Below are 25,795 nucleotides of genomic sequence, written 5' to 3' on the forward strand. Positions count from 1 at the left end.
GGACTACTTGCTAGAGATGGGGTGCACCTTACGAAGACTGGAAAGCATGTATTTGGAAGTCGCCTTGCTACACTTGTAAGGAGAGCTTTAAACTAGAACAACATGGGAAGGGAAGCAAAAGACCAGAAAAAGCCATATACCTGACAAATGCTATTGAGAACTCTGCTATTAGAAGTGGAAAGGAAGAACAAAGACGAAAGAATCTAATTAATAAAAATATTGGAGAAAGAGAAACCAATCACAAACTAAAATGTTTCTATACTAATGCACAAAGCATGGGCAACAAACAAGGAGAATTGGAACTACTAACACAGGAACAGAAATATGATGTCATTGGAATCACTGAAACTTGGTGGGACAATACACATGATTGGAATACAAGACTAGAAGGATACAACTTATTTGCAAGAAACAGACTTGATAAACAAGGAGGGGGTGTCGCATTGTATGTTCGAAACGCGTATATCTGCACAGAGATTGAAGCTTCAGAGACTGGGAGTTCTGTGGAAACTGTTTGGGTAAGAATACAAGGACAGAACAATGGAAAGGACACCATTGTAGGCATTTACTACAGGCCGCCTGTGCAAGCCGAAGATATAGATGAACTCTTTATGCATCAGATGGCCAAGTTCTCCAAAAAATATGACATAGTTGTCATGGGAGATTTCAACTATCCAGACATTTGTTGGGAATCTCACTCAGGCAAAACTAACAGGTCAAGGAAATTCTTATCCTCTCTTGCTGACAACTTTATCTTCCAAAAGGTAGGGGAGAAAACAAGGGGAACTGCTACCTTGGATCTAATCCTTATAAACAGGGAGGAAATGGTTGAGGAGGTAAAAGTGGCTGGGACCCTAGGAGGTAGCGACCATGCTATTTTAGAATTTTGGATTACTAGAGGTGGAAGACCTGTGAAGACTCAGACGTCAAGGTTAGATTTCAGAAAGGCAGATTTTAAGGGATTCAGAAAGAGAATTGGAGGGATCCAATGGCTGGATATCCTTAAAGACAAAAATGTCCAGGAAGGATGGGAAATCTTGAAAAATGAAATTCTCAAAGCACAGTTGTTAACAATTCCGAAAAGAGGGAAGAATAGGAAGCATTTAAGGAAACCAGGATGGATGAACACAGAACTTAAGCACATGCTAAAAAGGAAGAAAAAAATGTTTATAAAATGGAAAGAGGGAGGCATATCTAAAGAAGAATATAATGCTGTCTGCAGAACCTGCAGGGCACAAATCAGATTAGCTAAAGCTGAAAATGAACTGAGGCTTGCAAGAGATGTCAAAAGCAATAATAAAGGATTTTGGGGATATGTCAAAAGTAAAAGAAAAGTCAAAGATGCTATAGGATTTTTACAGGATGAAAATGATGAAATGGTAAGACAGGATGTTGAGAAGGCTGAACTTTTAAATTCCTATTTTGCATCTGTTTTCTCTCAGAAAGGAAATGCAACATCAACTGTTATTCACTGTCCCATTAAGGGAATAGAAGAATCCAGGATATCTATAAACAGAAAGATAGTGAGGAAACACTTAGCTAACCTAAATGAATTCAAGTCTCCAGGTCCCGATGAATTACACCCCAGAGTACTGAAGGAGATAGCAGAAGAAATTTTTGAACCCCTCTCCATAATCTTTGAAAATTCTTGGAGAACAGGAGAAGTGCCAGAAGACTGGAGAAGAGCAAATGTTGTTCCTATCTTCAAAAAGGGGAAGAAGGTGGACCCAGGCAACTATAGGCCGGTGAGTCTGACTTCTATACCAGGAAAGATCTTTGAACAAATTATTAAACAACATGTATGTCAATACCTGGATAAGAATGAAGTGATTAAACAGAGTCAGCATGGGTTTCTAACTAATAAGTCATGTCAGACTAACTTAATTTCCTTCTATGACGGTATCACTGATTGGGTGGATCAAGGAAATGCTGTAGATATAGTATATCTTGACTTCAGCAAAGCATTTGACAAAGTCTCTCATACAATCCTTATTGAAAAAATGACTAAGTATGGAATGGACAAGGCAACTGTTAGGTGGATTCATAACTGGCTTAGTGATCGGACCCAAAGAGTGGTCGTAAATGGCTGCACATCCAGTTGGAAGAATGTCTCAAGTGGGGTACCACAGGGCTCTGTCCTGGGCCCTGTATTGTTCAACATCTTTATCAACGATTTAGATGAAGGAATTGAGGGTAAACTGATTAAATTTGCTGATGACACAAAGCTAGGAGGGATAGCTAATACTAGAGAAGAGAGAGAGAGGATTCAAAAAGATTTAAATAAACTGGAGAAGTGGGCAGCAACTAACAGAATGGTTTTTAACAGGGAGAAATGCAAAGTACTACATCTGGGCAATAAAAATGAAAAAAGCATATATAGAATGGGAGGAATAGGGCTAAGTGACAGCACATGTGAAAAAGACTTGGGTATACTAATAGATCACAGACTGAATATGAGTCAACAGTGTGATGCAGCAGCAAAAAAGGCAAATGCAATTCTAGGATGTATTAACAGAAGCATACAGTCTAGATCACGTGAAGTCATTATTTCCCTCTACTCCTCTTTGGTCAGACCTCATCTGGAATATTGTGTCCAGTTTTGGGCACCACATTTTAAAAAAGACATCAACAAACTGGAGCAAGTTCAGAAAAGAGCGACCAGAATGGTGACCGGTCTGCAAACCCTGTCTTATGAGGAAAGGTTGCAGGATTTGGGAATGTTTAGTTTGCAAAAGAGAAGACTGAGAGGAGACTTAATAGCTGTCTACAAATATCTAAAGGGCTGTCACATTGTAGAAGGATCAACTTTATTCTCATTTGCACAAGGAAAGACTAGAAGCAATGGGATGAAACTGAATGGGAAGAGACACAGATTAGATATTAGAAAAAACTTTTTGACAGTTAGAGTGATCAATGAGTGGAACAGGCTGCCACGAGAAGTGGTGAGTTCTCCTTCAATGGAAGTCTTCAAACAGAGGCTGGACAGACATCTGACTGGGATGATTTAGCGAATCCTGCTTTGAGCAGGGGGTTGGACCAGATGGCCCAGGAGGTCCCTTCCAACTCTACGATTCTATGATTAAACCTGTCACCTGAACAGGTGGATTGCGATTGGACATCCGGAATCTCTGAGTGGATATAAGGCAGCCTACGCCCTGTAAGGTTGCTGGTGATTTCTCTGCTCTGAGCTCTGGCCTCCAGTTCAGTTCCTGTCTTCTAAAGCTAAGTTTTGCTCTGTTATTGTTCCATGAGATTTTGTCTGATTTGCTTAGTTTTGTGTTCAGCCGGCCCTGGCTGGGGTCGTGCTGAATTTCCATTTTTGTCCCTGATCGGTTAAATCTCTTTTGCTCTGTCTTCAGAATATATCGGAGTGCTGATATAGGGATTTTGAAGTCTAGTGACTTCAGGGCCGTTTTTCCTATCAGACGTGTTGGGACATTTTTGGTAGGGTTTTTGCGGATTGCAGCTAGCATCTTTTCTATCCTTTCCTATCTAGTTAGTTGGGCCCCATCGTTTGCTCTGCCTGTCTTTCTGTCTGTGTTTGTGTTTTCATCTGTTTTCACCGACAATACTTGTTGGGGGCTGTCTATTGCTTTGGGGTCTGCTCTGGGGCAGTTTAGATTTCCCCTTTCTTTCTTTAGGCTTATTTAGCTCTCCGGCTGTGACGAGGTGTCTAGGATCACCGTAGGAACACTCCACGGCTACTGTTAGTTGTGTGAATAGGATTAGGGGTCTGCAATCCGTTAGCTACCAACCTCTCCGGTTTTCTGGACTTAGCGTGCATTTTTGTTTTTTCCTCCTCCGGTGACTCATTCATAACAGAAACCGGTAGCTGAGAGAGGAAGGCGGTGGTGGCAGTGGTAGCTGGACGGAGATGAGCGGTGATGCAGATGGAAGCTGGACTGAGGCAGGATGGGAGGCAGGAACCAGAGGGAACACGAAGCAGGTGCGGAGTTCCGTAATTAGCGGTAGAGGATATTTATTCTTAATTGTATTGTTGTTCAGACCTCTGTAATTGATGCAAGGCCGAAGGGAGCCATCTTTTTTTTTTTTTTTTTTACAAAGAAGAAGCCAGCACCCGCAGGAGAAGAGGATTTTCGTATAAAGCCCTTGGCAAGGTTCTCCAGGACATATTCATACATGGCAGAAGTCTCGACTGGAGAAAGTGGGTAGATTCGGCCCCTAGGCGGAGTGGCTCTTGGCCGAAGTTCAACTGGGCAGTCATAGGACCGATGTGGAGGAAGGGTCTCAGTCTCCTTTTTGTCAAAAACGTCCGCAAAGGACCAGTAAGCGGAAGGCAAACCTGACTGGATGGACAGATCCCAAGCATCTCTCTTGACACGGATGACCCAATCGGAGAATCTCACCGCAACGCCAATCCAAGACAGGCTCATGTGTCCGAAGCCTTGGAAGACCGAGAAGCAGCGGATGCGATAAGTTGGCAGGACGTAGAGGGTGATCTTCTCCCGATGAAGGGGTCCCGATCTGCAGCACCACTTCCTCAGTAACCATGGAGACGGCCTCTTGCAGAGGCTTACCTTCTACGGAGGCAATTATACGGGGACATTTCAAGGAGATCACGGGAATCCGGTATCTCTTCACCTCCTTAAGCCGAATAAAGTTGCCCGCCGCACCCGAATCCACATAAGCCAGTTCAGACCCACATCTCATACCCTGGACAATCAGAACAGAAAGAGTAAGGGGAGGAGAGGAATCAGACACACCTAGGGAGGCCTCTCTTACCTGAACTAGGTGGAGGCATTTCCCTGTCTCTCTGGTCATGAACGTAGGAAATGAGATGCACCACCGCAGTATAAGCACAAGCCCTGTGCTAACCTCTCTCTCCGGCGTTGCTCCGCCCTCTTGACCCGGTCTACCTGCATGAGCTCTGGGGCAGAACTACCGGAAGCACCCAAAGGCCGAGGAATGAGCGGTCTATGACTCGAAGAAGGGGAAGGCTTGAAAAGTCTCCTCTCTCTGGCAGCCTCTCGAGAGCGCTCTTGAAAGCGCAAATCAGTGCACGTGGCTAGTGAAATGAGATCCTCCAAGGTGGTTGGAGTATCCCGACCAGCAAGCTCGTCTTTAATTTTGCCAGACAATCCCCACCAAAAAGCCCCTACCAACGCCTCGTTGTTCCACCCCAGCTCCTAGGACAACGTGCGGAAGCGTATGGCATATTGCCCCACCGTGAGAGTACCCTGATGGAGATTAAAAAGAGACTCCATGGTGGAAGCTAACCGACCGGGCTCATCAAAGACCCTCCGGAAGGTGTCCATAAAGGTCACAATACTGGACACAATGGGGTCATCTCATTCCCAAAGAGGATTCACCCAGGAGAGGGCCTCTCCCTCCAAATGGGATACAATAACAGCCACCTTATCCTGGTTGGTGGAGTACTGCTGGGGCAAAACTCAAAATGCAGGTGACACTGGTTGAGAAAACCCCAACATAGCTTGGGGTCACCACCATAGCGAGGCGGTTTACCAAGACGGGGCGAGGGTGCGGACTCGCAGTCAGATACCTGAGGCGATGTCTGCGAGGATGACGCCTGCAAGGAAAGCAGACGGTCATCCACGGAGGCCATATAGGGCAAGATATGAGCCTGGGTATCGTGCTGCTGGACTAGCTCCTGCTGGAGACTGGCCAACTGGGAGGCATTCCTGGGATTTGAGGCCTGTAAGGCAGACAGGCGGGAATCCATTATCTTCATGAAAGACAAACACAAACACAGGAAGACTAGAAAGGCAGGAGCGAAGAGGGCCAGGGCTGGAGGGTACTATGGAGGTAGGGAGATGGAGGGAAACCTGATGGAGAGGGAAAAAGAGCAGAGAGGTGAGAAGGTGAAACCGGTAGCTGACAGGAGAAAAGCGGTGGTGACAGCGGTAGCTGGATGGAGATGAGTGGTGATGCAGATAGAAGCTGGACTGAGGCGGGATGGGAGGCAGGAACCAGAGGGAACACGGAGCAGGTGCGGATCCTGGAAGAGAGGAAGGAGAGTATGGGGTTAAGTTCCTAGCTGTGCAGGACAACGCAGCGGCAAGGCGGCCTAAAAATGGCTCAAAGAACACGATTATCAGGTGCCTCCACTAAGGGAGGGTGGCCTGAAATACCCGGCGCCTGTCACCCATTGGGTAGGCAGCGCTGCCGGGTGAGGTCAATCAGGAGCATAAGACCGGCAAGTGCACGTGCGGTTGGGCCCTAAAACGCGTGCTTGGGTACCTGCAGCACGCGGCGGACAGCTGAGGGGGAGCGCGCCTGGACACCGATGCAGGCGCTTGGTAAGCAGGACGCAGGGGAGACCGGGACAGTGGGAGCAGCAGCGCCGGTGGCAGCAGACCCAGGCCCGGCAGTGGAAAATGGGGAGAGGTAACACTCGTATCATGTTCTCACACGCTTTATGCATTTAATAGCCCTCTCTGTGTGTACTTTTACATTTTCTGGCTGATAACTGGTTCATGCAGCATTACGTAAACACCCGATTCTTAGGGCCCCGTCACACATAGCGACTCACCAGCGATCCCGACAACGATATCTACTTGTCAGGATCGCTGGTGAATCGCTACATGATCGCAGGTGAGCTGTCAAACAGGCAGCTTCACCATCGATCAGCAGCAGTGACGCCGAGCGCGCGGCGTCGCTGTGTACGCTAGTTACCAGCGCCTGATGCAGGGAGCTGGTAACTAAGGTACACATTGTGTTTCTAAGCAGCGCGCGTCACTTAGAAACCCGATGTGTACCTTGGTTACCAGCTCCCTGCATCAATGCGCTGCTTACAAACCCTGCGTTTACCTTAGTTACCAGCGCGCTGATCGCTGGTCTCCCGCCTGTCACACGCAGCGATGCATGCTGGCCAGCGGGAGACCAGTGATCAAAAAAATGTCTAGGGCTTTCCAACAACGATCAGCGATACTGGCAGGGGGGCCGGTCGCTGATAGGTGTCACACACGGCGATCTTGCTGGTGAGATCGCTGTTGTGTCACAAAACTTGTGACTCAGCAGCGATCTCGCTAGCGAGATCGCTATGTGTGACGGGGCTTTACACTTTGGCTGGTCTGAACAATGAAAGCATCCACCTTTCTTGTCTCCCCTATTTCCTCATAGATTGTAAGCCTGCGAGCAGGGCCCTCACTCCTCTTGGTATCTGTTGATTTAAGTTATTCTTATGCTGCAATGTCTTTTATTGTCTGTACAAGTCCCCTCTAACGTAAAGTGCAGCGGAATATGTTGGCGCTGTAGAAATGATTATTATTATTATTATTATTATTAAACAAAGCTCGGCAGCAGTTTTCACTTTTCATTCCTCTTGATGTGCCTCGTAGCATATTTGTCTCTCTTCATTTTTATTAACGCTAAGATAGTTTTGCCTTTGCCTCTAATTTGCTGCACATAACTAGCAGAGAGGAGCTGTGATCGCTCAGATTGTGTCACTTGTTTCGTAAACAAAAGGACCAACAAAGCCCCAGCGACCCCTCTCTACCCCCAGAGCTTCACTCGCCTTTGCCAAGTGTACAGTTCAGTGTTCGGTCACCTGTATCTGTTGGTTTAGCACATTTTAAAGTAGTTCTCAGCTCCCTTTTAGTTCTCTGCAGCTTAGTTTTAAGCTTCAAACATTGCCTGGCTCATTATGCCCTCCAGAAGGTTAAGGCCTTCTTGTCAGACCGGAACTGCTCACTAATTAGAGTGTGGCGCTTGGCACTGAACGTGTGGTGCCTGCGAGCTTTCCTACTGCGATCACTTCTATTCAACTTCTCCTATTATAACAGGACAATAGACATGAGTGTCAGTGGATAAAAACAGCTGCTGCTTGGACATAGCGTAAGCTACTAAAACCTCTGAATCCCCCAAATAGAGGAACCATCATCTGTATTCATTACGAATATGGATTTAATCTTTTTCAAATCTCTGCTGTTTGTCTGCTGTGCATACGACCAAAATTGCTGTTTGTGCAATTCTTTTTATTTTACCCTATACCCAATCCATTCTTCAGGGGTTTTCCAGATGTATTTATTTTATTTATGTATTTATTTTTTAATGCACTGGCTTAGACTGTGTAAAGAGATGAAATCTAAGGATGAGTTAAAGTGAGTGTTTCATACTGAATGTATGGCAGTTTTTTTTGTTATATCCATATGTCATGCTTGTGCCTTGACGTACGTTTGATTAATGTTCTCAATAAAAAATAATAAAAGGCCTAATTCTATTTCTTATGTAATCCTTGCTATGGATCTTTTAAAAACATGTGGCTGGTGTTAGTATGGCATCCTTTGTTATACAACTGTTGAGTTCTGTGAGCCATCAAAAAATGGAAGACTTGTGTACATAAGCAAACTTGGCAGAACGAGTGCTTTCTATCCCTTTACTGCCATTGCTTTGTTGCCCCTTTTTGTTAACTTGGCAATGGCAATAACATCATGATTATAGTGTGACCGCTGCTGCCAGTCACTGAACTCAGTGGTCATGACAAGGTAGGCAGCACAAGAGAGTTGAACCCAGTGATTTTTAGACAGAGCAAACTTGGACTAAAAAAATTTAAGCTCTGAAAACCCCCTTCAAATCTGTCACTCCATTTAGACTCTATGCACCTTGCTTCAGTGGACAAAGCATTTCAGTGTGAAACGTGCGTCGGGTTTGGTGGGTCCCCCGGGTGTGCCTCTCTGGTAACTATGCTGTAATTGTGCGTTATTCAGCTATGTATACTGTGTTTAGTAGTACAGGTCACTAATTAGTGCTAGCTTCGCCTGCTTTGTGCAGTTGTGGACACAGCTCTTTTATAGTTACTTATCACTTTGTATATTTACATCATTAATTTCACTATTGATTGCTGTGTCTTTCACTGCACATGACAGGTGAAGGATCATTGTTACAATTTTCGCTATATATTATCTTATTTGGTGTACATGATAGTGTCCAGCCTATTTCTGATGAGGTTATACATGAATTATTGTGGTATACATTGCATATAGGGGCCTCCTTGTGGGTTACCCACCTTTTCTCTTGTATTTGTGGTACCTGCCTTGTTTTTATCAGTTTTTATGTGTTGCTGAATAAAGATTTTTGTTCAATTTTTATCATTACTTGACCTTGAGTGAAGTCTGCCGTTGGTATTTCTATGCACCTTGTGTTGAAGCCTTACATTTCGTGTGAATGTGACAAAGCTACAAGCTCCATAGTGCTCTAGCCACCTGACCTGTCTGTTTGGCCTCTTGTCAGACTGGTACATCAGTGTGCCTTTACTTTCTTTTCTCTTCCAGCAATCCACACCTTCCTATACAGAGTGTCCCCACACAATACATAATAACAAATACTGTGTGATTACCCAATTTTTTAGTTTCTTCTTGAGTTGGAGTCAATGGCTGGTGTAAGGCGCTGTATGACTATATACCAATCCTATAAGAAAAATGCTGGTAAGGTAACATGTTCCAAGGCATTAACAATATTATAACACCAAAAAAACAGGCAATGCCTTTTGGTACAAATATGTAGTTTTATTGCATTCATAAAACACCAAGGAATTCAACAGCCTCTTCTAGGCAAAAAGGTATAACAGCAAATAAAAATTTAATTTAGCAGGGCACATATGTCAGTGCGGGCTCATCCGAACAGATTACAGTCCTTTCTCTAGGAACAAACTTAATATACAGAAGAGGCACTATCCTTCCAATCTCGGTATCCTTTTCATCTCGAGCTTCCAGCGCCAATCAGGAAGTGTTCAACTCTGGGTACAGTTCACACTGAACAGGCTGCAACTTATACAAAGCTCTCTGCAACTCCAACACACAGACTGCTCAGCTTCCCTTACTGACCCATGCAGTCTCCATTCAGAGAGAGGCTCTGGCATGTCTCTCTCCCAGCTATAGCTCACATTTTGGCAGGTCACTCACCAGCTTCACCTCCCTCAACTCTGCTTCATTCAGCAGACTGACACCCCTTGTGACCACAGGCCCTGGTTCTTTGTCAAAGCTAGTCAAGTACATCTAATCAAGACCTGTGGTTCTAGGATTAAGCCAGTCCTATCTGGCTTTGCTACAATATGTGGACACAGGTATACAGCTCTGGCAATAATTAAGAGACCACCACATCAAAACCCTGTCATGGGCAGCCCCATTCTCTAGATCTGAATCCCATTGAAAACCTCTGGAATGTAATCAAGATGATGGATAGTCACAAGCCATCAAACAAAGAAAAACTGCTTAAATTATTGTGTCAGGAGCAGTGGGAAAGACTGGTGGCAAGCATGCCAAGACGCATGAAAGCGGTTTTTAAAAATCATGGTTATTCCACAAAATATTGATTTCTGAACTCTTCCTGAGTTAAAACATTAGTATTGTTGTTTCTAAATGATTATGAAATTGTTTTCTTTGCATTATTTGAGGTCTGAAAGCACTGGGTTATTTTTTTAATTTTGACCATTTCTCCTTTTCAGAAAAAAACAAACAAAATTTATTGCTTGGAAACTCGGAGACATGTCAGAAGTTTGTAGACTAAAAGAACAATTTACATTTTACTCAAAAATATACCTATAATCAGAAAAATCAGGCAAACTGAACATTTGGAAGTGGTCTCTTTAATTTTTGTCAGAGCTGTATATAGAAATACACCACCGATGAGCAAGATGAAACACATTAGTGTTATAAATCCGGCCAATGTAGAAAAGATGAATACCTCATGCCATAAGAGAAGTAAAAAGACATTTAAAAAATTAGCGTTAAGTTGCCGTGATTAAAGAAATTGTATACTTACTTCCATCCAAGCAAACACACCTGACATGCATCTAGCTGGGGCTTCATCTGACGACTCTGATTTTTACTATCTTGCTTATTGGTGGGGCTTCCTATATTTAATTGTGTCTACATATGTAATGCTTTATTTATCACAGTGACTTTGCTTTTTGTTCTGTATATACAGCTCTCGCAAAAATTAAGAGACCACTGCGCAGTTTTATAAAAATCAGCTTCTCTACATGTCTGACAGCCATTCCATTCCAGTGTCAGTTGAATTCTAAACGGAGTACACCTAATTCTACTTAATGTGCTTCTCATTAGGTGATCACCTGAACCAAATCTTATTTAACAAAGGAAAGTATAAAAAACCCTGCCGTGGTGTTCACAATGCTCTTGCAATAGGACAAGCTGGATGGCAAAACAAGTGCTAGTAATACCCCAAAAGTAATAGGAATGACAAAATAACTTTTAGCAATGCCAAAGGAGTTGAAAAGAAAAGTTTTGAGTGAGTATAAGAAGGGATCAATTCTGGTTTTACTAGCAGAGGGAGACAGTGAGCGTCATGTTGCCTCCATCCTTAAAATTTCTAAGACCGCAGTCCCTTACAACAAGGTCAAGCAGCAGACATTGGGGATAACAAAGCTGCAGACTGGCAGAGGGCGAAAATGACTCTCCACTCACTGGGATGACCGTCATCTTGTTCGAATGTTACTCAGCAGCTGCAGTATGACATCAAGTGACCTACAAAAGGAATGGCAAATGGCAGCTGGGGTGAAGTGCACTGCAAAAACAGTTTGTAACAGGCTCCTAGAGGCAGGGCTCAAGTCATGTAAAGCTAGAAAAAAGCCTTTCATCAATGAGAAGCAAAGGAGAGCCAGGCTGAAGTTTGCCAAAGACCATAAGGATTGGACCATATAGGACTAGAGTAAGGTAATCTTCTCAGTCTAATTTTCAGCTTTGCCCAATACCTGGTCGTCTAATGGTTAGACAGAGACCTGGAGAGGCGTACAAGCCACAGGGTCTTGCACCCACTGTGAAATTTGGTGGAGGATTGGTGATGATCTGGGGATGCTTCAGCAAGGCTGGAATTGGGCAGGTTAATCTTTGCGAAGGGTGTGTGAATCAAGCCGCATACAAGGTTATCTTGGAAAAACAGTTGATTCCTTCTGCTCAGGCAAAGTTCCCCATCTCTGAGGACTTTTTTCCAGCAGGACAATGCACCATGCCACACAGCTAGGTCAATGTGTGGATGAAGGACCAACACATCAAATCCCTGTCATGGCCAGCACAATCTCCAGACCTGAACCCCATTGAAAACCTCTGGAAAGTAATCAAGAGGAAGATGGATAGTCACAAGCCATCAAACAAAGAAGAACTGCTTCAATTTTTGTACCAGGAGTGGCATAAGGTCACCCAAAAGCAGTGTGAAAGACTGGTGGAAAGCATGCCAAGGCGCATGAAAGCTGTGATTAAAAATCATGGTTATTCCACAAAATATTGATTTCTGACCTCTTCCTGAGTTAAAACATTAGTGTTGTTGTTTCTAAATGATTATGAACTTGTTTTCTTAGCATTATTTGAGGTCTGCAAGCACTGCATGTTTTGTTATTTTGACCATTTCTCATTTTCTGAAAATAAATACAAAATTTAGTGCTTGGAAATTAGGAGACATATCAGTAGTTTATAGAATAAAAGAGCAGTTTACATTTTACTCAAAAATATACCTATAAAGAGAAAAATCAGACAAAGTGAAAATTTTGCAGTGGTCTCTTAATTTTTGCCAGAGCTGTATTTATTATTCCATTACACTCTAGATGTGCATAGTTTTTTCTATGTCTGATACACCCATGTTCTTATAGAATTTAGTGGCTATGTGTTTTTACCTCTGTCTGACATTTTTTCACTTTTTTGAGTTATGTAATGCTATATAGTGGCATCTGTCAGTTTTCTGTCTGACTTGCAAATCATGAAATCTTACTAATGTATGACGGGCTCGAGCACATTGCACAAGTTGCAACATGTTTTTTCTGCTTACTAATCTGTGATTTGTTTTACATTTTATTTGACGTGTAGACAATGAATGAGATATTAATTGCCTTCTGATTATATATCCCCATGCAGCTCAGGGGAACTGTTAATGAAGGACTAATAGAAAGTTGGCCCGAAACTAGATGCAGACTACAGTATTTCCTCTATTTTGCATAGGAAATTACTGGAAAACAGACATAATGGAGTACCTAACCCTATACTGTATGGGAATTATAGAGGTTGTGCCATCTGTACAATCCCCTCAGCTCATCACTGCTGGTTCGGCACTTATTTAGTATGCATTGTTTATATAGCACCATCATATTCCGCAGCGCTGTACATACATTATCATTGCTGTCCCCATTGGGGCTCACAATCTAAATGCCCCATCAAACGAAAAAATGGCCTAGCTATTGGTGGCACTTCCACAATTGAATGTATACCTACAAATGTACGGAAGCAGATGCCAAGTATTTTTTGAGAAAGTACCTAAATCTTTATTAAACAACAAATTACATAAAATTTTAAATTTCAGTGGGAGACAAGTAACAAAACAGATATGCAAACACAGAGGTTGCTATAACTAAAGTATATAGTCTGCTAGGTATCACCTTTGGAAGAAATGAAGAACATATTTCTTTGAAAAAGGTGATGAAATAAATTAGCAAAAAAATTTTTTTGAACAAAATAATATATATGCGCAAAAAAGTTTATATATACTTCCCTTATATAAATTTAACCCTTAGGCCAAGTGCACACGTAGCAGAAATTTTCTGCTGAAAAACAGGCCTCCCTTCCCAGAAACTGCGCGTTTTTACCGCGATTTTTTGCCCTTTTTTTTTTGCGTTTTTTTTCAGCGCGGTTTCTAGACACATGGGAAAAAGCCAGAAACGCGGAAAAAACTGCAAAATTAATGAGCATGCTGCGTTTTTTACCGCAATGCGTTTTTTTTTTTTTTTTTTTGCGGTAAAAGAACGCATCAATGTGCACAAAAAGTGCTAAATGCATAGAAATGAATGGCAAGCTTCTTTTTCGCGTTTTTCCCGCGGATTTGCCAAAAAAGCCGCGGGAAAAAAACGCGAAAAAACGCTGTGTGTGAACGCAGCCTTATTCATTAGAAAAAAAGGGGGGGTTTAGACTGTCAGAACATGTATTTGCACGTTTAGTGCTTGTGAGCATCATCATACAGGAACCAAGTATAAGAGGAGAAGCGATTTTCTAATAGTAGTAAGTACAATTAGACCAATGTGATGATTTAGGCCGGATAGCCATTTTTAAGGCCTAGTAAAAAGTTTAAACAGCAGATAGTATATATCCTAATGGACACAAATTCCCCATCAGTATGTCTTTGGAGTGTAGGAGGAAACCGGAGTAAACAGACACAAATATGGGGAGAACATATAAACTCCTTGCAGATGTTGTTCTTAATGAGATTTGAACCCAGAACTCCAGCGCTGCAAGGCTGCAGTGCTAACCGCTGAGCCACCGTGCTGCCCTACTTGAAACTACCCAGCTAGTATATAAAAAAACTCGTATCACAAGGCATCTATACCAATGAACGAGCAATGCAGGGGTCATTGCTTGCTTCGTCTTTTAGGTTTGACTAGTTAGAGGTGGGATCTGAATAGAAAACCTAAATCTCTGATGGCTGCCACAATTTTCATGGGGTTTCAATAAGCTATTGTTCCCAAGCGCAGTTCATTGTAAAAAAAAAAAAACAACAAAAACCCCCAAAACTGCCCTTTCCTTACCTTACCTGGGTCCAACACTGTCTCTTCACTGCTGACCCCTATTGTTTGTCTGCAGTGCTGATGTCATGTCAACAGTGCTGCAATAAATCAATCAGCTCAGCAGCTCTGATGAAGTAGATGTCATCGGCCGCTAAGCTCAGTGATTGGCTGATGTGTGTAAGACGGAGTTAAAACATTTTGTTTTTCTGTTCTATTTTTTGAGGGGAATAATGGCTTCAATGTCCATTAGGATCCCTTGCGGATCTGATGCAAATGGAAGAAGAGGGATGTCATCAATGATTACGTGGTTTGTCTGGCTTCCGTCATGTTTCTTCTTTAACTACCGAAAAAAAAAGTCCTGGATGATGCACATTTTCTTCCATCCCATATTTAATCTGCTTCCTTTTTTGTCAGTGATGTCACAGATCCGTTTTGGACATCAATAACATTATTCAATTCCTAAAAATGGAACTGACAAACTGATTGTCCAAATAGAAGTGTGAATGTGGCCTTACACTTTAAGGTCAGTGTGTAACGTGTTCAACAAATCTGTTCTCTAGCCACTATAGAAATGATTTGTAGCTGACTTAAAAATCTTAGTAAAAATGTTACCGCTTCTATAGATCTAGGAACAATAATACGGGTGCACTCTCAATCAGAAATCAAACCATAGGGCTCAATTAAATAACAACAGCAAATATTAGAGCTGGGGATAGAGATAATAATAAAAGACCTTATGTCACAGTTTTGCTTACCCATGCGTGCTTTGCCCCAAAGTGCGTTTCACCCTGCTTCCTCAGGGGACGTGTGTGGAGCCGAGATACTATTCAATACTGACACCACTGTGCGTTGATATTTCATCAGGTACTATTGCTTACTATTACTTTTTCTGCTGACTTTATGTATTTTAACTCTCTTCTTTAATAAAATTGTGATTTAATCGATTGGAGCTGGATTGCACTTTTCTGGCCTTTTGGGATTTTCCCAGTTGAGACCTATGGTTTGATTTCTGATTTACAGTTCTGAATGATCAAATGTCAGCAGCATGTGGAGTTGTAAAATCGTATCCAGTTTCCAAATCCGCTGGTAAAATCTACAACACGTGTGAACTTACAGAGTCTATTAAAAGTTAGATTTTCGTTCGTGTAAAATGAGAGGTGTGCTTCACCTTGGCCCCTTGATTTTCCGTAGTGGTTTACGCTTCCACTGGTTCTTGCTATGAAGTCCGGTCACCTTTTGGATAATGTTTGTCTTCTTTTTGCAGTCATGCATCTGTATGTTTCTTTTCTGACTAGGCTGGGAAGCCTGTCCGCCGGTCCACGGCAGGCACACATCTTTCCACTGGCCCAGGGAATCATGGAAAGATGCTATTAAAAGGAGACGGCCAGAATGAGTTCCAGTCACATGCCTCAAGTAGGAGGTCTTCAGGAAATGAGCACAAATTGGCGGTCAGTTTCCTAATGTGTTCCTGTATATTTCCCAAAGAAAATAAGCTAAAAGTAAATCTTGAAATATTCAAAGCAAAGGGGAATTCATAGCAAAATTATTCATTGCTATAAAGAATATCTTTGAAATCAGAGATCATAATGAGGCCTCAGGGGCCATAACTATAGTGGGTGCAGAGAATGTGGTAGCACCCACACTCTAGTGTAGGGGGACCCATATGAGACAACCTAAACTATTAAATACCCATGTCAGTTTGGGACTTGTTATAAATTTTGTATTGGGACCACGAGTGTCGCGTCACCCCACCCCGGGCTAGTCATAGGACCTTTACTTACTAACACAACCCCATTGCATTATACGATCCGTGTGTGTAACATCCAGCAATGATTTCTGGTGTTTGGCATCCATTTATTATATACTCTTTAGTGTCTCTGACATGTCATTTAGGGTTGCGGGGACATGACTGTGGCTCATCTACAAATTAATGGGTTTCCATGGCTTTTCGTTGCTTTGAAAACACTTAAATTAGAGAACAGTCGGGAATAATGATGTTCCACCATTTATGGGTGTCATAAATCTTTTTATCAGGGTAGTCTTGTATTTTTTTTTTTGGTTTTACCTTTTTATATTAAATAAAGGTCTGAACTTCACTTTTTATAGACTGCTTTATGTCGTGGTGTTTCTGCATCTAAAAGATCTACTTTTTCATATAATCTCTCTTTCTTTAGAAACTTCAGGAAGAAAATGAACAACTTAAACAGGAACTAGAAGATCTGAGGTTTGTGTCTTTTGATCAGTGTTTTCCTCATAGCGTTTTTGTTATTTTACAGAATCCGAAACATAAGGGAACAATGCAAAATGACATATAGAGGTAGAAAAAGGGACACGCAAATGCTTCCACTGAGTGCAACCCTACAGAATTTGCACAGTCACAACACAACCATTTACACGAACCCTAAAGTTAATTTTTTAATCGCCATATAAAGCTTCTTACGAGGCTGTTTATTTCTCAGGGATGTTTAACAGGAGAAGACTAATGTGGACAGCAACATCAGCCCAATCCTCCTCAGATGATCCAATGACTTCGAGCAAAAATTTCATAGTTTTAATCCTATATGTTTTAAAGGGAATCTGGCAGTGATTAGAGAGCAGCATAGTTTAGGGGCAGAGACCCTGATTCCAGTGCTTTGTCACTTAGTAGGTTGGTGTTTCTGTTTCAGTCAAATTTTGTGTTTTTATCAGGAGGAGATTATCACTATATGACTAGCTGGCACGTGCCTGCTGGTCCAACGCCACCCCCACCACTGACTAGCAGCTCCTTGTCTATATACAATGTACACAGAAAGCTGGTGTGGCCGGGTTACACAGGACTCAACATTGCAACCTCTGCTAAATCTGCAGAAGAGAAAACAGTGAATTTATTACAACTGCTACAATTCGCTGGAATAAGCGTCTCTTAGCCTACATTATGCTGCTGTCAGATTACATAGCAAAATCCTATTGACAGATTCACTTTAAAGGGAACTTATGTCCTCTGAATGACTGCAACTGGAGCGATGAAGCAAGGTCCTTGATAAATTAATACATGTTATTAATCATTCAAATACATTTCTATTCTCAGATTAGAACAAGGTAGATAAACGGGACACAAAAAGCCAGCAGCAGTTTACAAACATTATCATCACTGTCCCCATTGGGGCTGACAATCTGAATTCCCTATCAGTATGTCGTTGACGTGTGGAGGAAACTGGAGAACCCGGAGGAAACTCACGCACACACGGGGAGAACACACAAATTCCTTGCAGATGTAGGGATTTGAACCCAGGACTCCAGCGCTGCTAGACTGAATGAAACTAAGTGGAGTTTTTCATTCTTCTCCATAGATTTCAGTACAGGCAGCTAATTGATGAGGATAAGAACCAATGCTTAGACGAACGTCGCGTCAAACTATTGAAGTCACAGGTTTTACAGCTGGAAAGACAGGTAATATATATCCGCCTGTAGGACATCTATTGTCTCCTTATGGTCCGTTGCTTTGACTTTGGGAATGGAAAGCTATTCATAGTTTGGCACAAATTCTTTATTAATATATTCATAATGCTAGATTATGCCAAAATGGAGGGCAAGGTATATAATATGATTAATAAGCAAGAATATCATGGATATCAGCTGAAATGTTGCACAAGGAAGGGTCACAGTTATGATAAGAACTGTGTAGCCCACTCAATACCTATGGATTTTTAAAACTTTTTAAAATTAGAGTTGGAGTGACCGAGGCTTCCGATCTACACGTAGCTCTTCAATTTAATTGCTGATTTGTCGGTGATGGAAGAAGTTACTTACACACATAAATACTTTGGGGAGTGAAATCTTGGTGACAGATCAAACTATAGATGTTCATCAATTAAGTTAAGATAAGGACTGACACATGAAAAAGTATTGAACACACTTACTGAAATGTGTTTAATACTTGAAGGTGTTTTTTTATTTTAGAGAAAAATAATTTCTGAGATCTACTAAAGTAAATTCAGACCAAAGTTTATATTTTTTTCATATTATACTAGAATTATTTTGGTGTGAATGAATGTTGCCTTCTGTCTACCATCAGGTGATGTTGCTGACCGAAGGGCTCAGCTCCAGAGCGTCTGTACTTCTTGAACTTGGCGACGCGCTACAAGCAGTTCTTGAGAAGATGCAGTAAGTACTGATAACCGTGTGCTTCACTGTGTACATTGGACTCCGTGCTCTGTAGATCTGCTTACGCATAACTTTTGCCATGATGGGAGTGATTGTATGTATCTATAACTATGCATTTCCAATCTGTGCAATCTATGTCAAATCTATGACTTCTTTTTAAAAATATACTTGTTTGTCAATTCATGCACATGTTCTTTATGATTCAGCGTCTTAAGTCATTTAATTCCCTTTGCAAATCAGGTCTCTACTTGCCAGTGAAAACCGAACTCCTGACGTACCAGTCACCAGAGTAGAGCTAATACGAATGATTGAGATATGTCAATCTATGCAGGACAAACTGCAGCACAGTCATCAGGTGAGGACATCTGCAGGTACTTTTAGCCTCCAAGAGGTCATTTTTGGTCAGATTGTAGTGGTGGAACTGGTCATACTATAATTTTAAAATTCTCTGTCCTTTCTACTTATTTTTGGTATGTCTTAGACGGATGTCAAAAGCCTAATTGGTGGATTAGGTCTGCTGCTTGACATCTTCAAAGTTCTAGATGAAGGGTTTGTAGCACACACTTTTATCTTTTTTTTTATTTTAGAAAACTGAATTTGGGCTGTATATGCCCCATAGTCAACTTTGCAAAAGTATCCGAAGGGACATGGCGCTCATCAGAGTATCAAGAGTCCCTTTTTTATTAAAGTAAATCTGTCACCACAAAATGACTGTTCAAACCAAGCCAGGTTGAGTGACTCAGGGCACTATCCCACCTGCTTGTTCACCATGTGTGTCTGACCCTGACCTCATCCGGCCCCTGTAATGCCAGAGCTGTCAATCAAGGAAGAAGAGAGTGGAGATATAGTTGTGTGAAAAAGTGTTTGCCCCCTTCCTAATTTACTATTCTTTTGCATGTTTGTCACACTTAAATGTTTCAGTTCATCAAACAAATTTAAATATTAGACAAAGATAACACAAACACAAAATGCAATTTTTAAATGAAGGTCTTTATTATTAAGGGAAAAAGAAATCCAAACCTACAAGGCATATATGAAAAAATGATTGCCTTACTCCCCTAAAACATAAATTAACTGTGGTTTATCACATTTTTGGGAATCTGAGTTCAAATTCCCTAGGCGCACACAGGTCTGATCACTGGCACATCTGTTAAATCAAGAAATCACTTAAACAGGACCTACCTGACAAAGTGAAGAAGACCAAAAGATCCTCAAAAGTTAGACATCATGCCACAATCCAAACAAATTCTGGAACAAATGAGAAACAAAGTAATTGAGATCAATCAGTCTGGAAAAGGCTATTAAGCCATTTATAAAGCTTTGGTACTCCAGCGAACTCTAGTGAGAACCATTATCCACAAATGGTGAAAACATGGAACAGTGGTGAACCTTCCTAGGAGTGGCCGGCCAACCAAAATTACTCCAAGAGAGCAGCGATAACTCATCTCAAAGGTAACAAAAAAACCCACAACACAAGCAAGGAACTGCAGGCCTCACTTGCCTCAGTTAAGGTCACTGTTCATAACTCCACCATAAGAAAGAGACTGGGCAAAAATGGTCTGCATGGCAGAGTTCCAAGATGAAAACTACTGCTGAGCAATAAGAACAAAAAGACTCATCTTAGTTTTTCCAGAAAACATCTTGATGATTGCTAAGACAAAAGTTGAACTTTTTGGAAGGTGTATGTCCCATAACATCTTGCGTAGAAGTAACATAGCATTACAGAAAAGGAACATCATACCAACAGTAAAATATGGTGGTGATAGTGTGATGGTCTGGGGCTGATTTGCAGCTTAAGGACCTGGAAAACTTGCTGTGATAAATGGAACCATAAGAAAGAGACTGGGCAAAAATGGCCTGCATGGCAGAGTTCCGGCCATCTGGTCGTGACCTCAAGCGCGCTTGGGGTATACATCATGACATTGATCCAAAACACACCAGAAGGTCCCCCCTCTGGCTTAAGAAAAACAAAATTAAGTGGCCTAGTCAAAGTCCTGACCTTAATTCGATTGAGATGCTGTAGCATGACCTTAAGAAGGCAGTTCATACTTGAAAACCCTCCAATGTGGCTGAATTACAACAATACTCCAAAGATGAGTGGGCCAAAATTCCTCCAGAGCGTTGGAAAAGACTTATTGACAGTTATCGAAATCGCTTGATTGCAGTTGTTACTGCTAAGGGTGGCCCAACCAGTTATTAGGTTTAAGGAGCAATCACTTTTTCACACAGGACCCTGTAGGTTTGGATGTCTTTTTCCCTTAATAATAAAGACCTTCACTTAAATATGAATTTTGTGTTATCTTTGTCAAATATTTTGGATCACCAACAAATTTGCCCTTGTTAGAAGCATTCGACCTTCATATTAAACAGTGTAAGTTTATTTTAGCAGTGCAGGGGTTAATCTGTTCAGTTGAGAGCTCTTGGAAGCTTTCCAGCATTTAGGCTCTCAGCTGTGCGCTGTTAGCCACTCCTATATAATCTGGGTTCTGGCTAGCACTCATTGTCAGACATAACTTATGCTGCATGGCTGGAGGTTGTTGTTGTTGTTGGTTATTATTGGAGAAGGCGTTTGGTGGATTTATCTGTGATTGTTGCTAGGTTTTGAGTGAGCGATAATTCCCTTTCTTTTCCTACTTTGGTTTAACCCCATCCACCTCCGGTGTTTACTTTTGTTGTTTGTGTGTGTATTTGTATGATTTGATATTTTCCTTTATCCCTGTTGGTGTTACCTTGTTAGTCTGGTTGGTGTATTACGGTACACTACTACTCCCCTCTTCCCCGGGTGGGGGAAGGTTACAAACTAAGGGTTAGAATCAGGAGCTAATGCAAGGTACGTGGCCCCGGCGTCTTCACCATCAGAAGTAAACGGGGAACAGGGCGAGCTAGGACGCCCCTAGTGTTAGGGACAGGGAGAGGCCCCTGGTCACAGGACACCAGACATGACTTTTAGTTTGTATAAACTTGCATGTGATATCACAAATCTTCTAGTAAAACATATATTGTGGTATAATAACTAATTGTGCTAAGTGACAAACTCAGCAATACTATGCAAAGCTGTATGCAGTAAATAGCACCGTGATGAAGGGAAGCTTTCTGTACAACTATCTACCATACTTATATCTTTATTTTGTTTTTTCCACAAAGAGTATTTGGTGTGTTTCTGACTGAAGATTTTCTGCAGCATTTCTGCACCAACTAGCTAAATTGGATTATTTTCTTTTTTTTTTTTTCTTTTTCATTTTTGTGACAAGCATTTTTGCGTTTTTTCCGCTGTAGTTATTGTCTTTTTGGTATGTCTTGTTTTAAATAGAGCTGGTTTGGTTTGGAAACCTCCTGTTGCTTGGCTTTGATAAAAACTTTAGTGTGGATTACATGTGCTTTTATTGCATTTCTGCTACATATGCGTTTTTTATTTGTGGATTTTCATCATCTCATTCGTGCCTGTAGGAAAAACCCAAAAATAAAACGCTTATTTACTACCAGAGAAATTTACATGTTACAGATTTCTTAATCGCACCACAGGTCAGTTTCTGCAGCGTAAAAAAAAGCACATACACTTTGCTTTAAGGGGTAAGGTTTTTCCTTGCGGAGAATGACAAGCCAGGTCTGACTTGCCGGTATGAGGAGACTTAAACGCCATGCATGCTTCTCTGGGAAATTAAAAATGCAAATTGTCTCTTCGGAGAGGAAGAGCATTTGAACTCTAGTGCCACCTACTGAAAGTACCAATCCTATAAGTCAATATCGACCCTTTAACGAGTCTTGCCGTATGACTTGGGGTAAAAGCCAAATCAGAATCTCAATTTGCAGACACAGTGTTTCGACGTATTTCTCTCCTTAAAGTTGTCACTCTCCACAAGGAGAAACCTTACCCCTTAGATTCCAGTCTTAGCCACTCATTTACCATATCAGATCTCTTGCTTTGCACCGACGAGGGGCAATAGCCTGAAACACAGAGTCTGCAAACTGAGATTTGACTTTTATCCTAATTCACATGGCTAGGCTCGTTAAGGCTAAGTTCACAGTGGGCGTGTTTTTCTGCAGCAAAACCCGAGTGCTTGGCAGGAAAAAATGCAGGTTTTGTTGCGTTTTTCGCAGCGTTTTTGGTGCTTTTCTTTTTCATGTGATTTCAATTCAAAGGTGAAAACCGCTGAAAAAACCCTGAAAGAAGTGACATGCTCTATGTCCAAAAAAACAAGCAAAGCACAAAATCTTGATGACAAAAAAACCAATGTGTGTGGATAAGATTTCTGAAATCTCATAGACATAGCTGGTACAGTCAAATGCAGCTGAATTAGCATAAAAAATGCAGCAAAATCGCCTCGTGTGAACTTGGCCTAAAGGGTTCTTATTGACTGAATGGGAGGAGACAGATTAGATATTAGAAAAAACTTTTTGACAGTTAGAGTGATCAATGAGTGGAACAAGCTGCCACGAGAAGTGGTGAGTTCTCCTTCAATGGAGGTCTTCAAACAGAGGCTGGACAGACATCTGTCTGGGATGATTTAGCGAATCCTGCTTTGAGCAGGGGGTTGGACCAGATGGCCCAGGAGGTCCCTTCCAACTCTACGATTCTATGATTCTATGACTTGTAGGATTGCTGCTTCCTTTAGTTGGTACTAGAATTTGTCATTTTCCTCTCTGAAGAGACAATTTCCACATACACTTTGCTGTAACTGCTGTGTTTTTTTGCGCACGAAAATACGCAGAAAAAAATTCACCAAATGCTCAATGTGGGAATTTAGCCTTGGTGAACTGAAGATTAGTTGCATCAGTAAAAATGGCAACAGAACCATGAAATCCTCCGAATCTTCTGCTTTTCTCATGTTTAACACTAGATGTCGCCATGTAGCTTCATAGCAAGACTGCGTCTTATTTTAATGTTCTTTGTTGTAATCATAAAGACCATGTAACTACAAACAAAACAGATACTTGTCAATTATTGCAAAATGTAGTCCACAAAATCAATGCATTGGAACTTAATGAGAGAGAAAAGGGTTTTCCAAAGGATATATATATTTTTGGTTTGGCGTAAAGGCTTTTTATGCAAAAAGAAAAACATCTGAAAAACTCCCTTTTTATAGAATTTATCTCTTCTGTGCAGCCAAAAAGAAAAATACAAAATTTCCATTTATATTTTCGTAATTAAATTAGGAATGCTAATTGGAGTCTGAGGTGAGGTTAACGAATCCCTCGATTTCCTCCCTGGGCCATTCTGCAACTCAAATGACTTGCAAGATAATGCAAATGTCTACTCATTGAGGCTTTTGTCTTTTATAGAAGCGCACAATGGAGTTAATGTGTATCAAAAAATTAAAAAAAAAAAACCAGCCACACATTTGTTTGTCAGCATGAAAGGGATGACGGCCACAAATTTATCATCATGATATACAGCCAATTTCTTAACTTCTCAGCAGCAACCATAGTATCTATACCCAATTGCTCATCTCCCACCAACAATGGTTTTCTAGCACTATATCTATGACAGCAATTGTCTAAATGAAATTAATTTTTATTCAAGTATTGGAACAATCAGGATCTTTTCTCACCATTTTTGCTTCTATTGTTTTATTTGGGCAAAAATAGCTCCGAAATGAGAATATAACCTTCAGTACAAAGCCAACAAGATGCCTGCTCACAGATATATATAATCAGGGTCATGAAGAAAGGCTGTCTTGGGCCTCATTCACATGTCCATGTTTAAACACATACGTGAAAAAATGCTATTGGCGTCATCAGTGTTTTGGATCAGTATGTGATCAATTTATGGTTTGTGTGTCCTTTTTGTACCATATGTTTCATCAGTGCTTTGGATCAGTATGTCATCCGTGTGTCTTTTATTACCATCAGGGTCTCATCCGTCTGTCCTTTTTGACCATCTGTGTTTTAGATCAGTGTGTGATCAGTGTTTTAGTTCAGTGTGTGATCAGTGTATGGTCCATGTGTCCTTTATTACCATCAGTGTCTCATCCATGTGTCCGTTTTTACCATCAGTGTGCCATCAGTGTTTTAGAACAGTATGTGATCAATGTCTCATCCGTGTGTCCATTTTGACCATCAGTGTTTTAGATCAGTGTGTGATCAGTGTAAGGGCTATGTGTCCATTTTAACCATCAGTGTTTTGGATCATTATGTGATCAGTGTACGGTCCATGTGTCCTTTTTGACCATCAGTGTCATCAGTGTTTTAGATCAGTGTGTGATCAGTGTACGGTCCATGTGTCCTTTTTGACCATCAGTGTCATCAGTGTTTTTCACGGATGGATAAATAAATTGGAAAGCTTCTATACTTGGTAGTGCTATATATGTTTCAGCACACGGATTGTGTACAGATGTCATCCATGTGCTGTACGTGTTTTTTTACCGACCCCAAGACATGTATCAGCCCTTGTCATACGCAGTGCTGGAAAAAAAAGACATGTATCTGCATGTTTTTAGGCTGGTTTCACACTTGCGGTTTTTTTTGTGCAAAAAAAGCATGCGTTTTTTTTCCTATTCTTTACATGGGTGCGCATTTTTTAAAAAACGCGCACAAAATCGCATGATGTGTTTTTTATGTGCGTTTGCACTGCGCAGTGCGCAGCGCAAAAAAACGCAAGTGTGAAAGTAGCCTTACACACACGCACGTTCCGTGAAAAACATGGACATGTGAATAGCACCATAGGTTATAATTAGTGTTGAGCATTCCGATACTGCATTATCGGGTATCGGCCGATATTCGCTGTATCGGAGTTCGGATACTGAGTTCCGATACTTTTAGAATATCGAATACCGTAATCAGAAGTTCCCATAATGCAATGAGCCAGTTTGATTTTATTCAGCCAATGAGGAATCCTAAGAAGTGTGGGCACATCCTGTTAGGCATGTTAGGCATGTTAACTAATGGCATGGCTGTGATTGGCTGCGAGCAGACCACCCAGCTGCTCCTCCCCCAGACACACGCTGAACAGTGATCTATGGAACGTGAAACTAGTGAGGGAGGAGGAAACCACCAGTTCTCATTTCAATACCAGAACACCCCCCCGGACGTTTATCTTAGAAGCAAGAGATGATATCTTGGAAACCGTGCAGACTGGCCACAGATGGTAAATTACTTATTGTCAGCATTCTGCAGCCCAGATATGCTCTGAAAATATGTGAAAAGCCCGGACAACCTGTTTAACATAGTCAATAT

The 25,795-nt window shown here is 41.5% G+C and overlaps 1 protein-coding gene across 1 annotated transcript in view; it reads left to right on the forward strand.

Annotated features, from left to right (window-relative positions):
• The window catches only part of LOC141048316 (uncharacterized), a 198,499-nt gene that overhangs the window by 27,761 nt on the left and 144,943 nt on the right, over nucleotides 1-25,795 (forward strand). Inside the window, exons 3-7 of the mRNA XM_073543818.1 lie at nucleotides 15,775-15,927; nucleotides 16,654-16,703; nucleotides 17,809-17,908; nucleotides 18,534-18,622; nucleotides 18,863-18,977. Coding sequence (XP_073399919.1) covers nucleotides 15,775-15,927; nucleotides 16,654-16,703; nucleotides 17,809-17,908; nucleotides 18,534-18,622; nucleotides 18,863-18,977 — 507 coding nt within the window. The remainder of the gene's footprint in view (nucleotides 1-15,774; nucleotides 15,928-16,653; nucleotides 16,704-17,808; nucleotides 17,909-18,533; nucleotides 18,623-18,862; nucleotides 18,978-25,795) is intronic.

This window comes from Dendrobates tinctorius, unplaced genomic scaffold (genome assembly GCF_039654945.1).
Source record: "Dendrobates tinctorius isolate UK_male_01 unplaced genomic scaffold, ASM3965494v1 ptg000003l, whole genome shotgun sequence".
NCBI classification, from domain to species: Eukaryota; Metazoa; Chordata; class Amphibia; order Anura; family Dendrobatidae; genus Dendrobates; species Dendrobates tinctorius.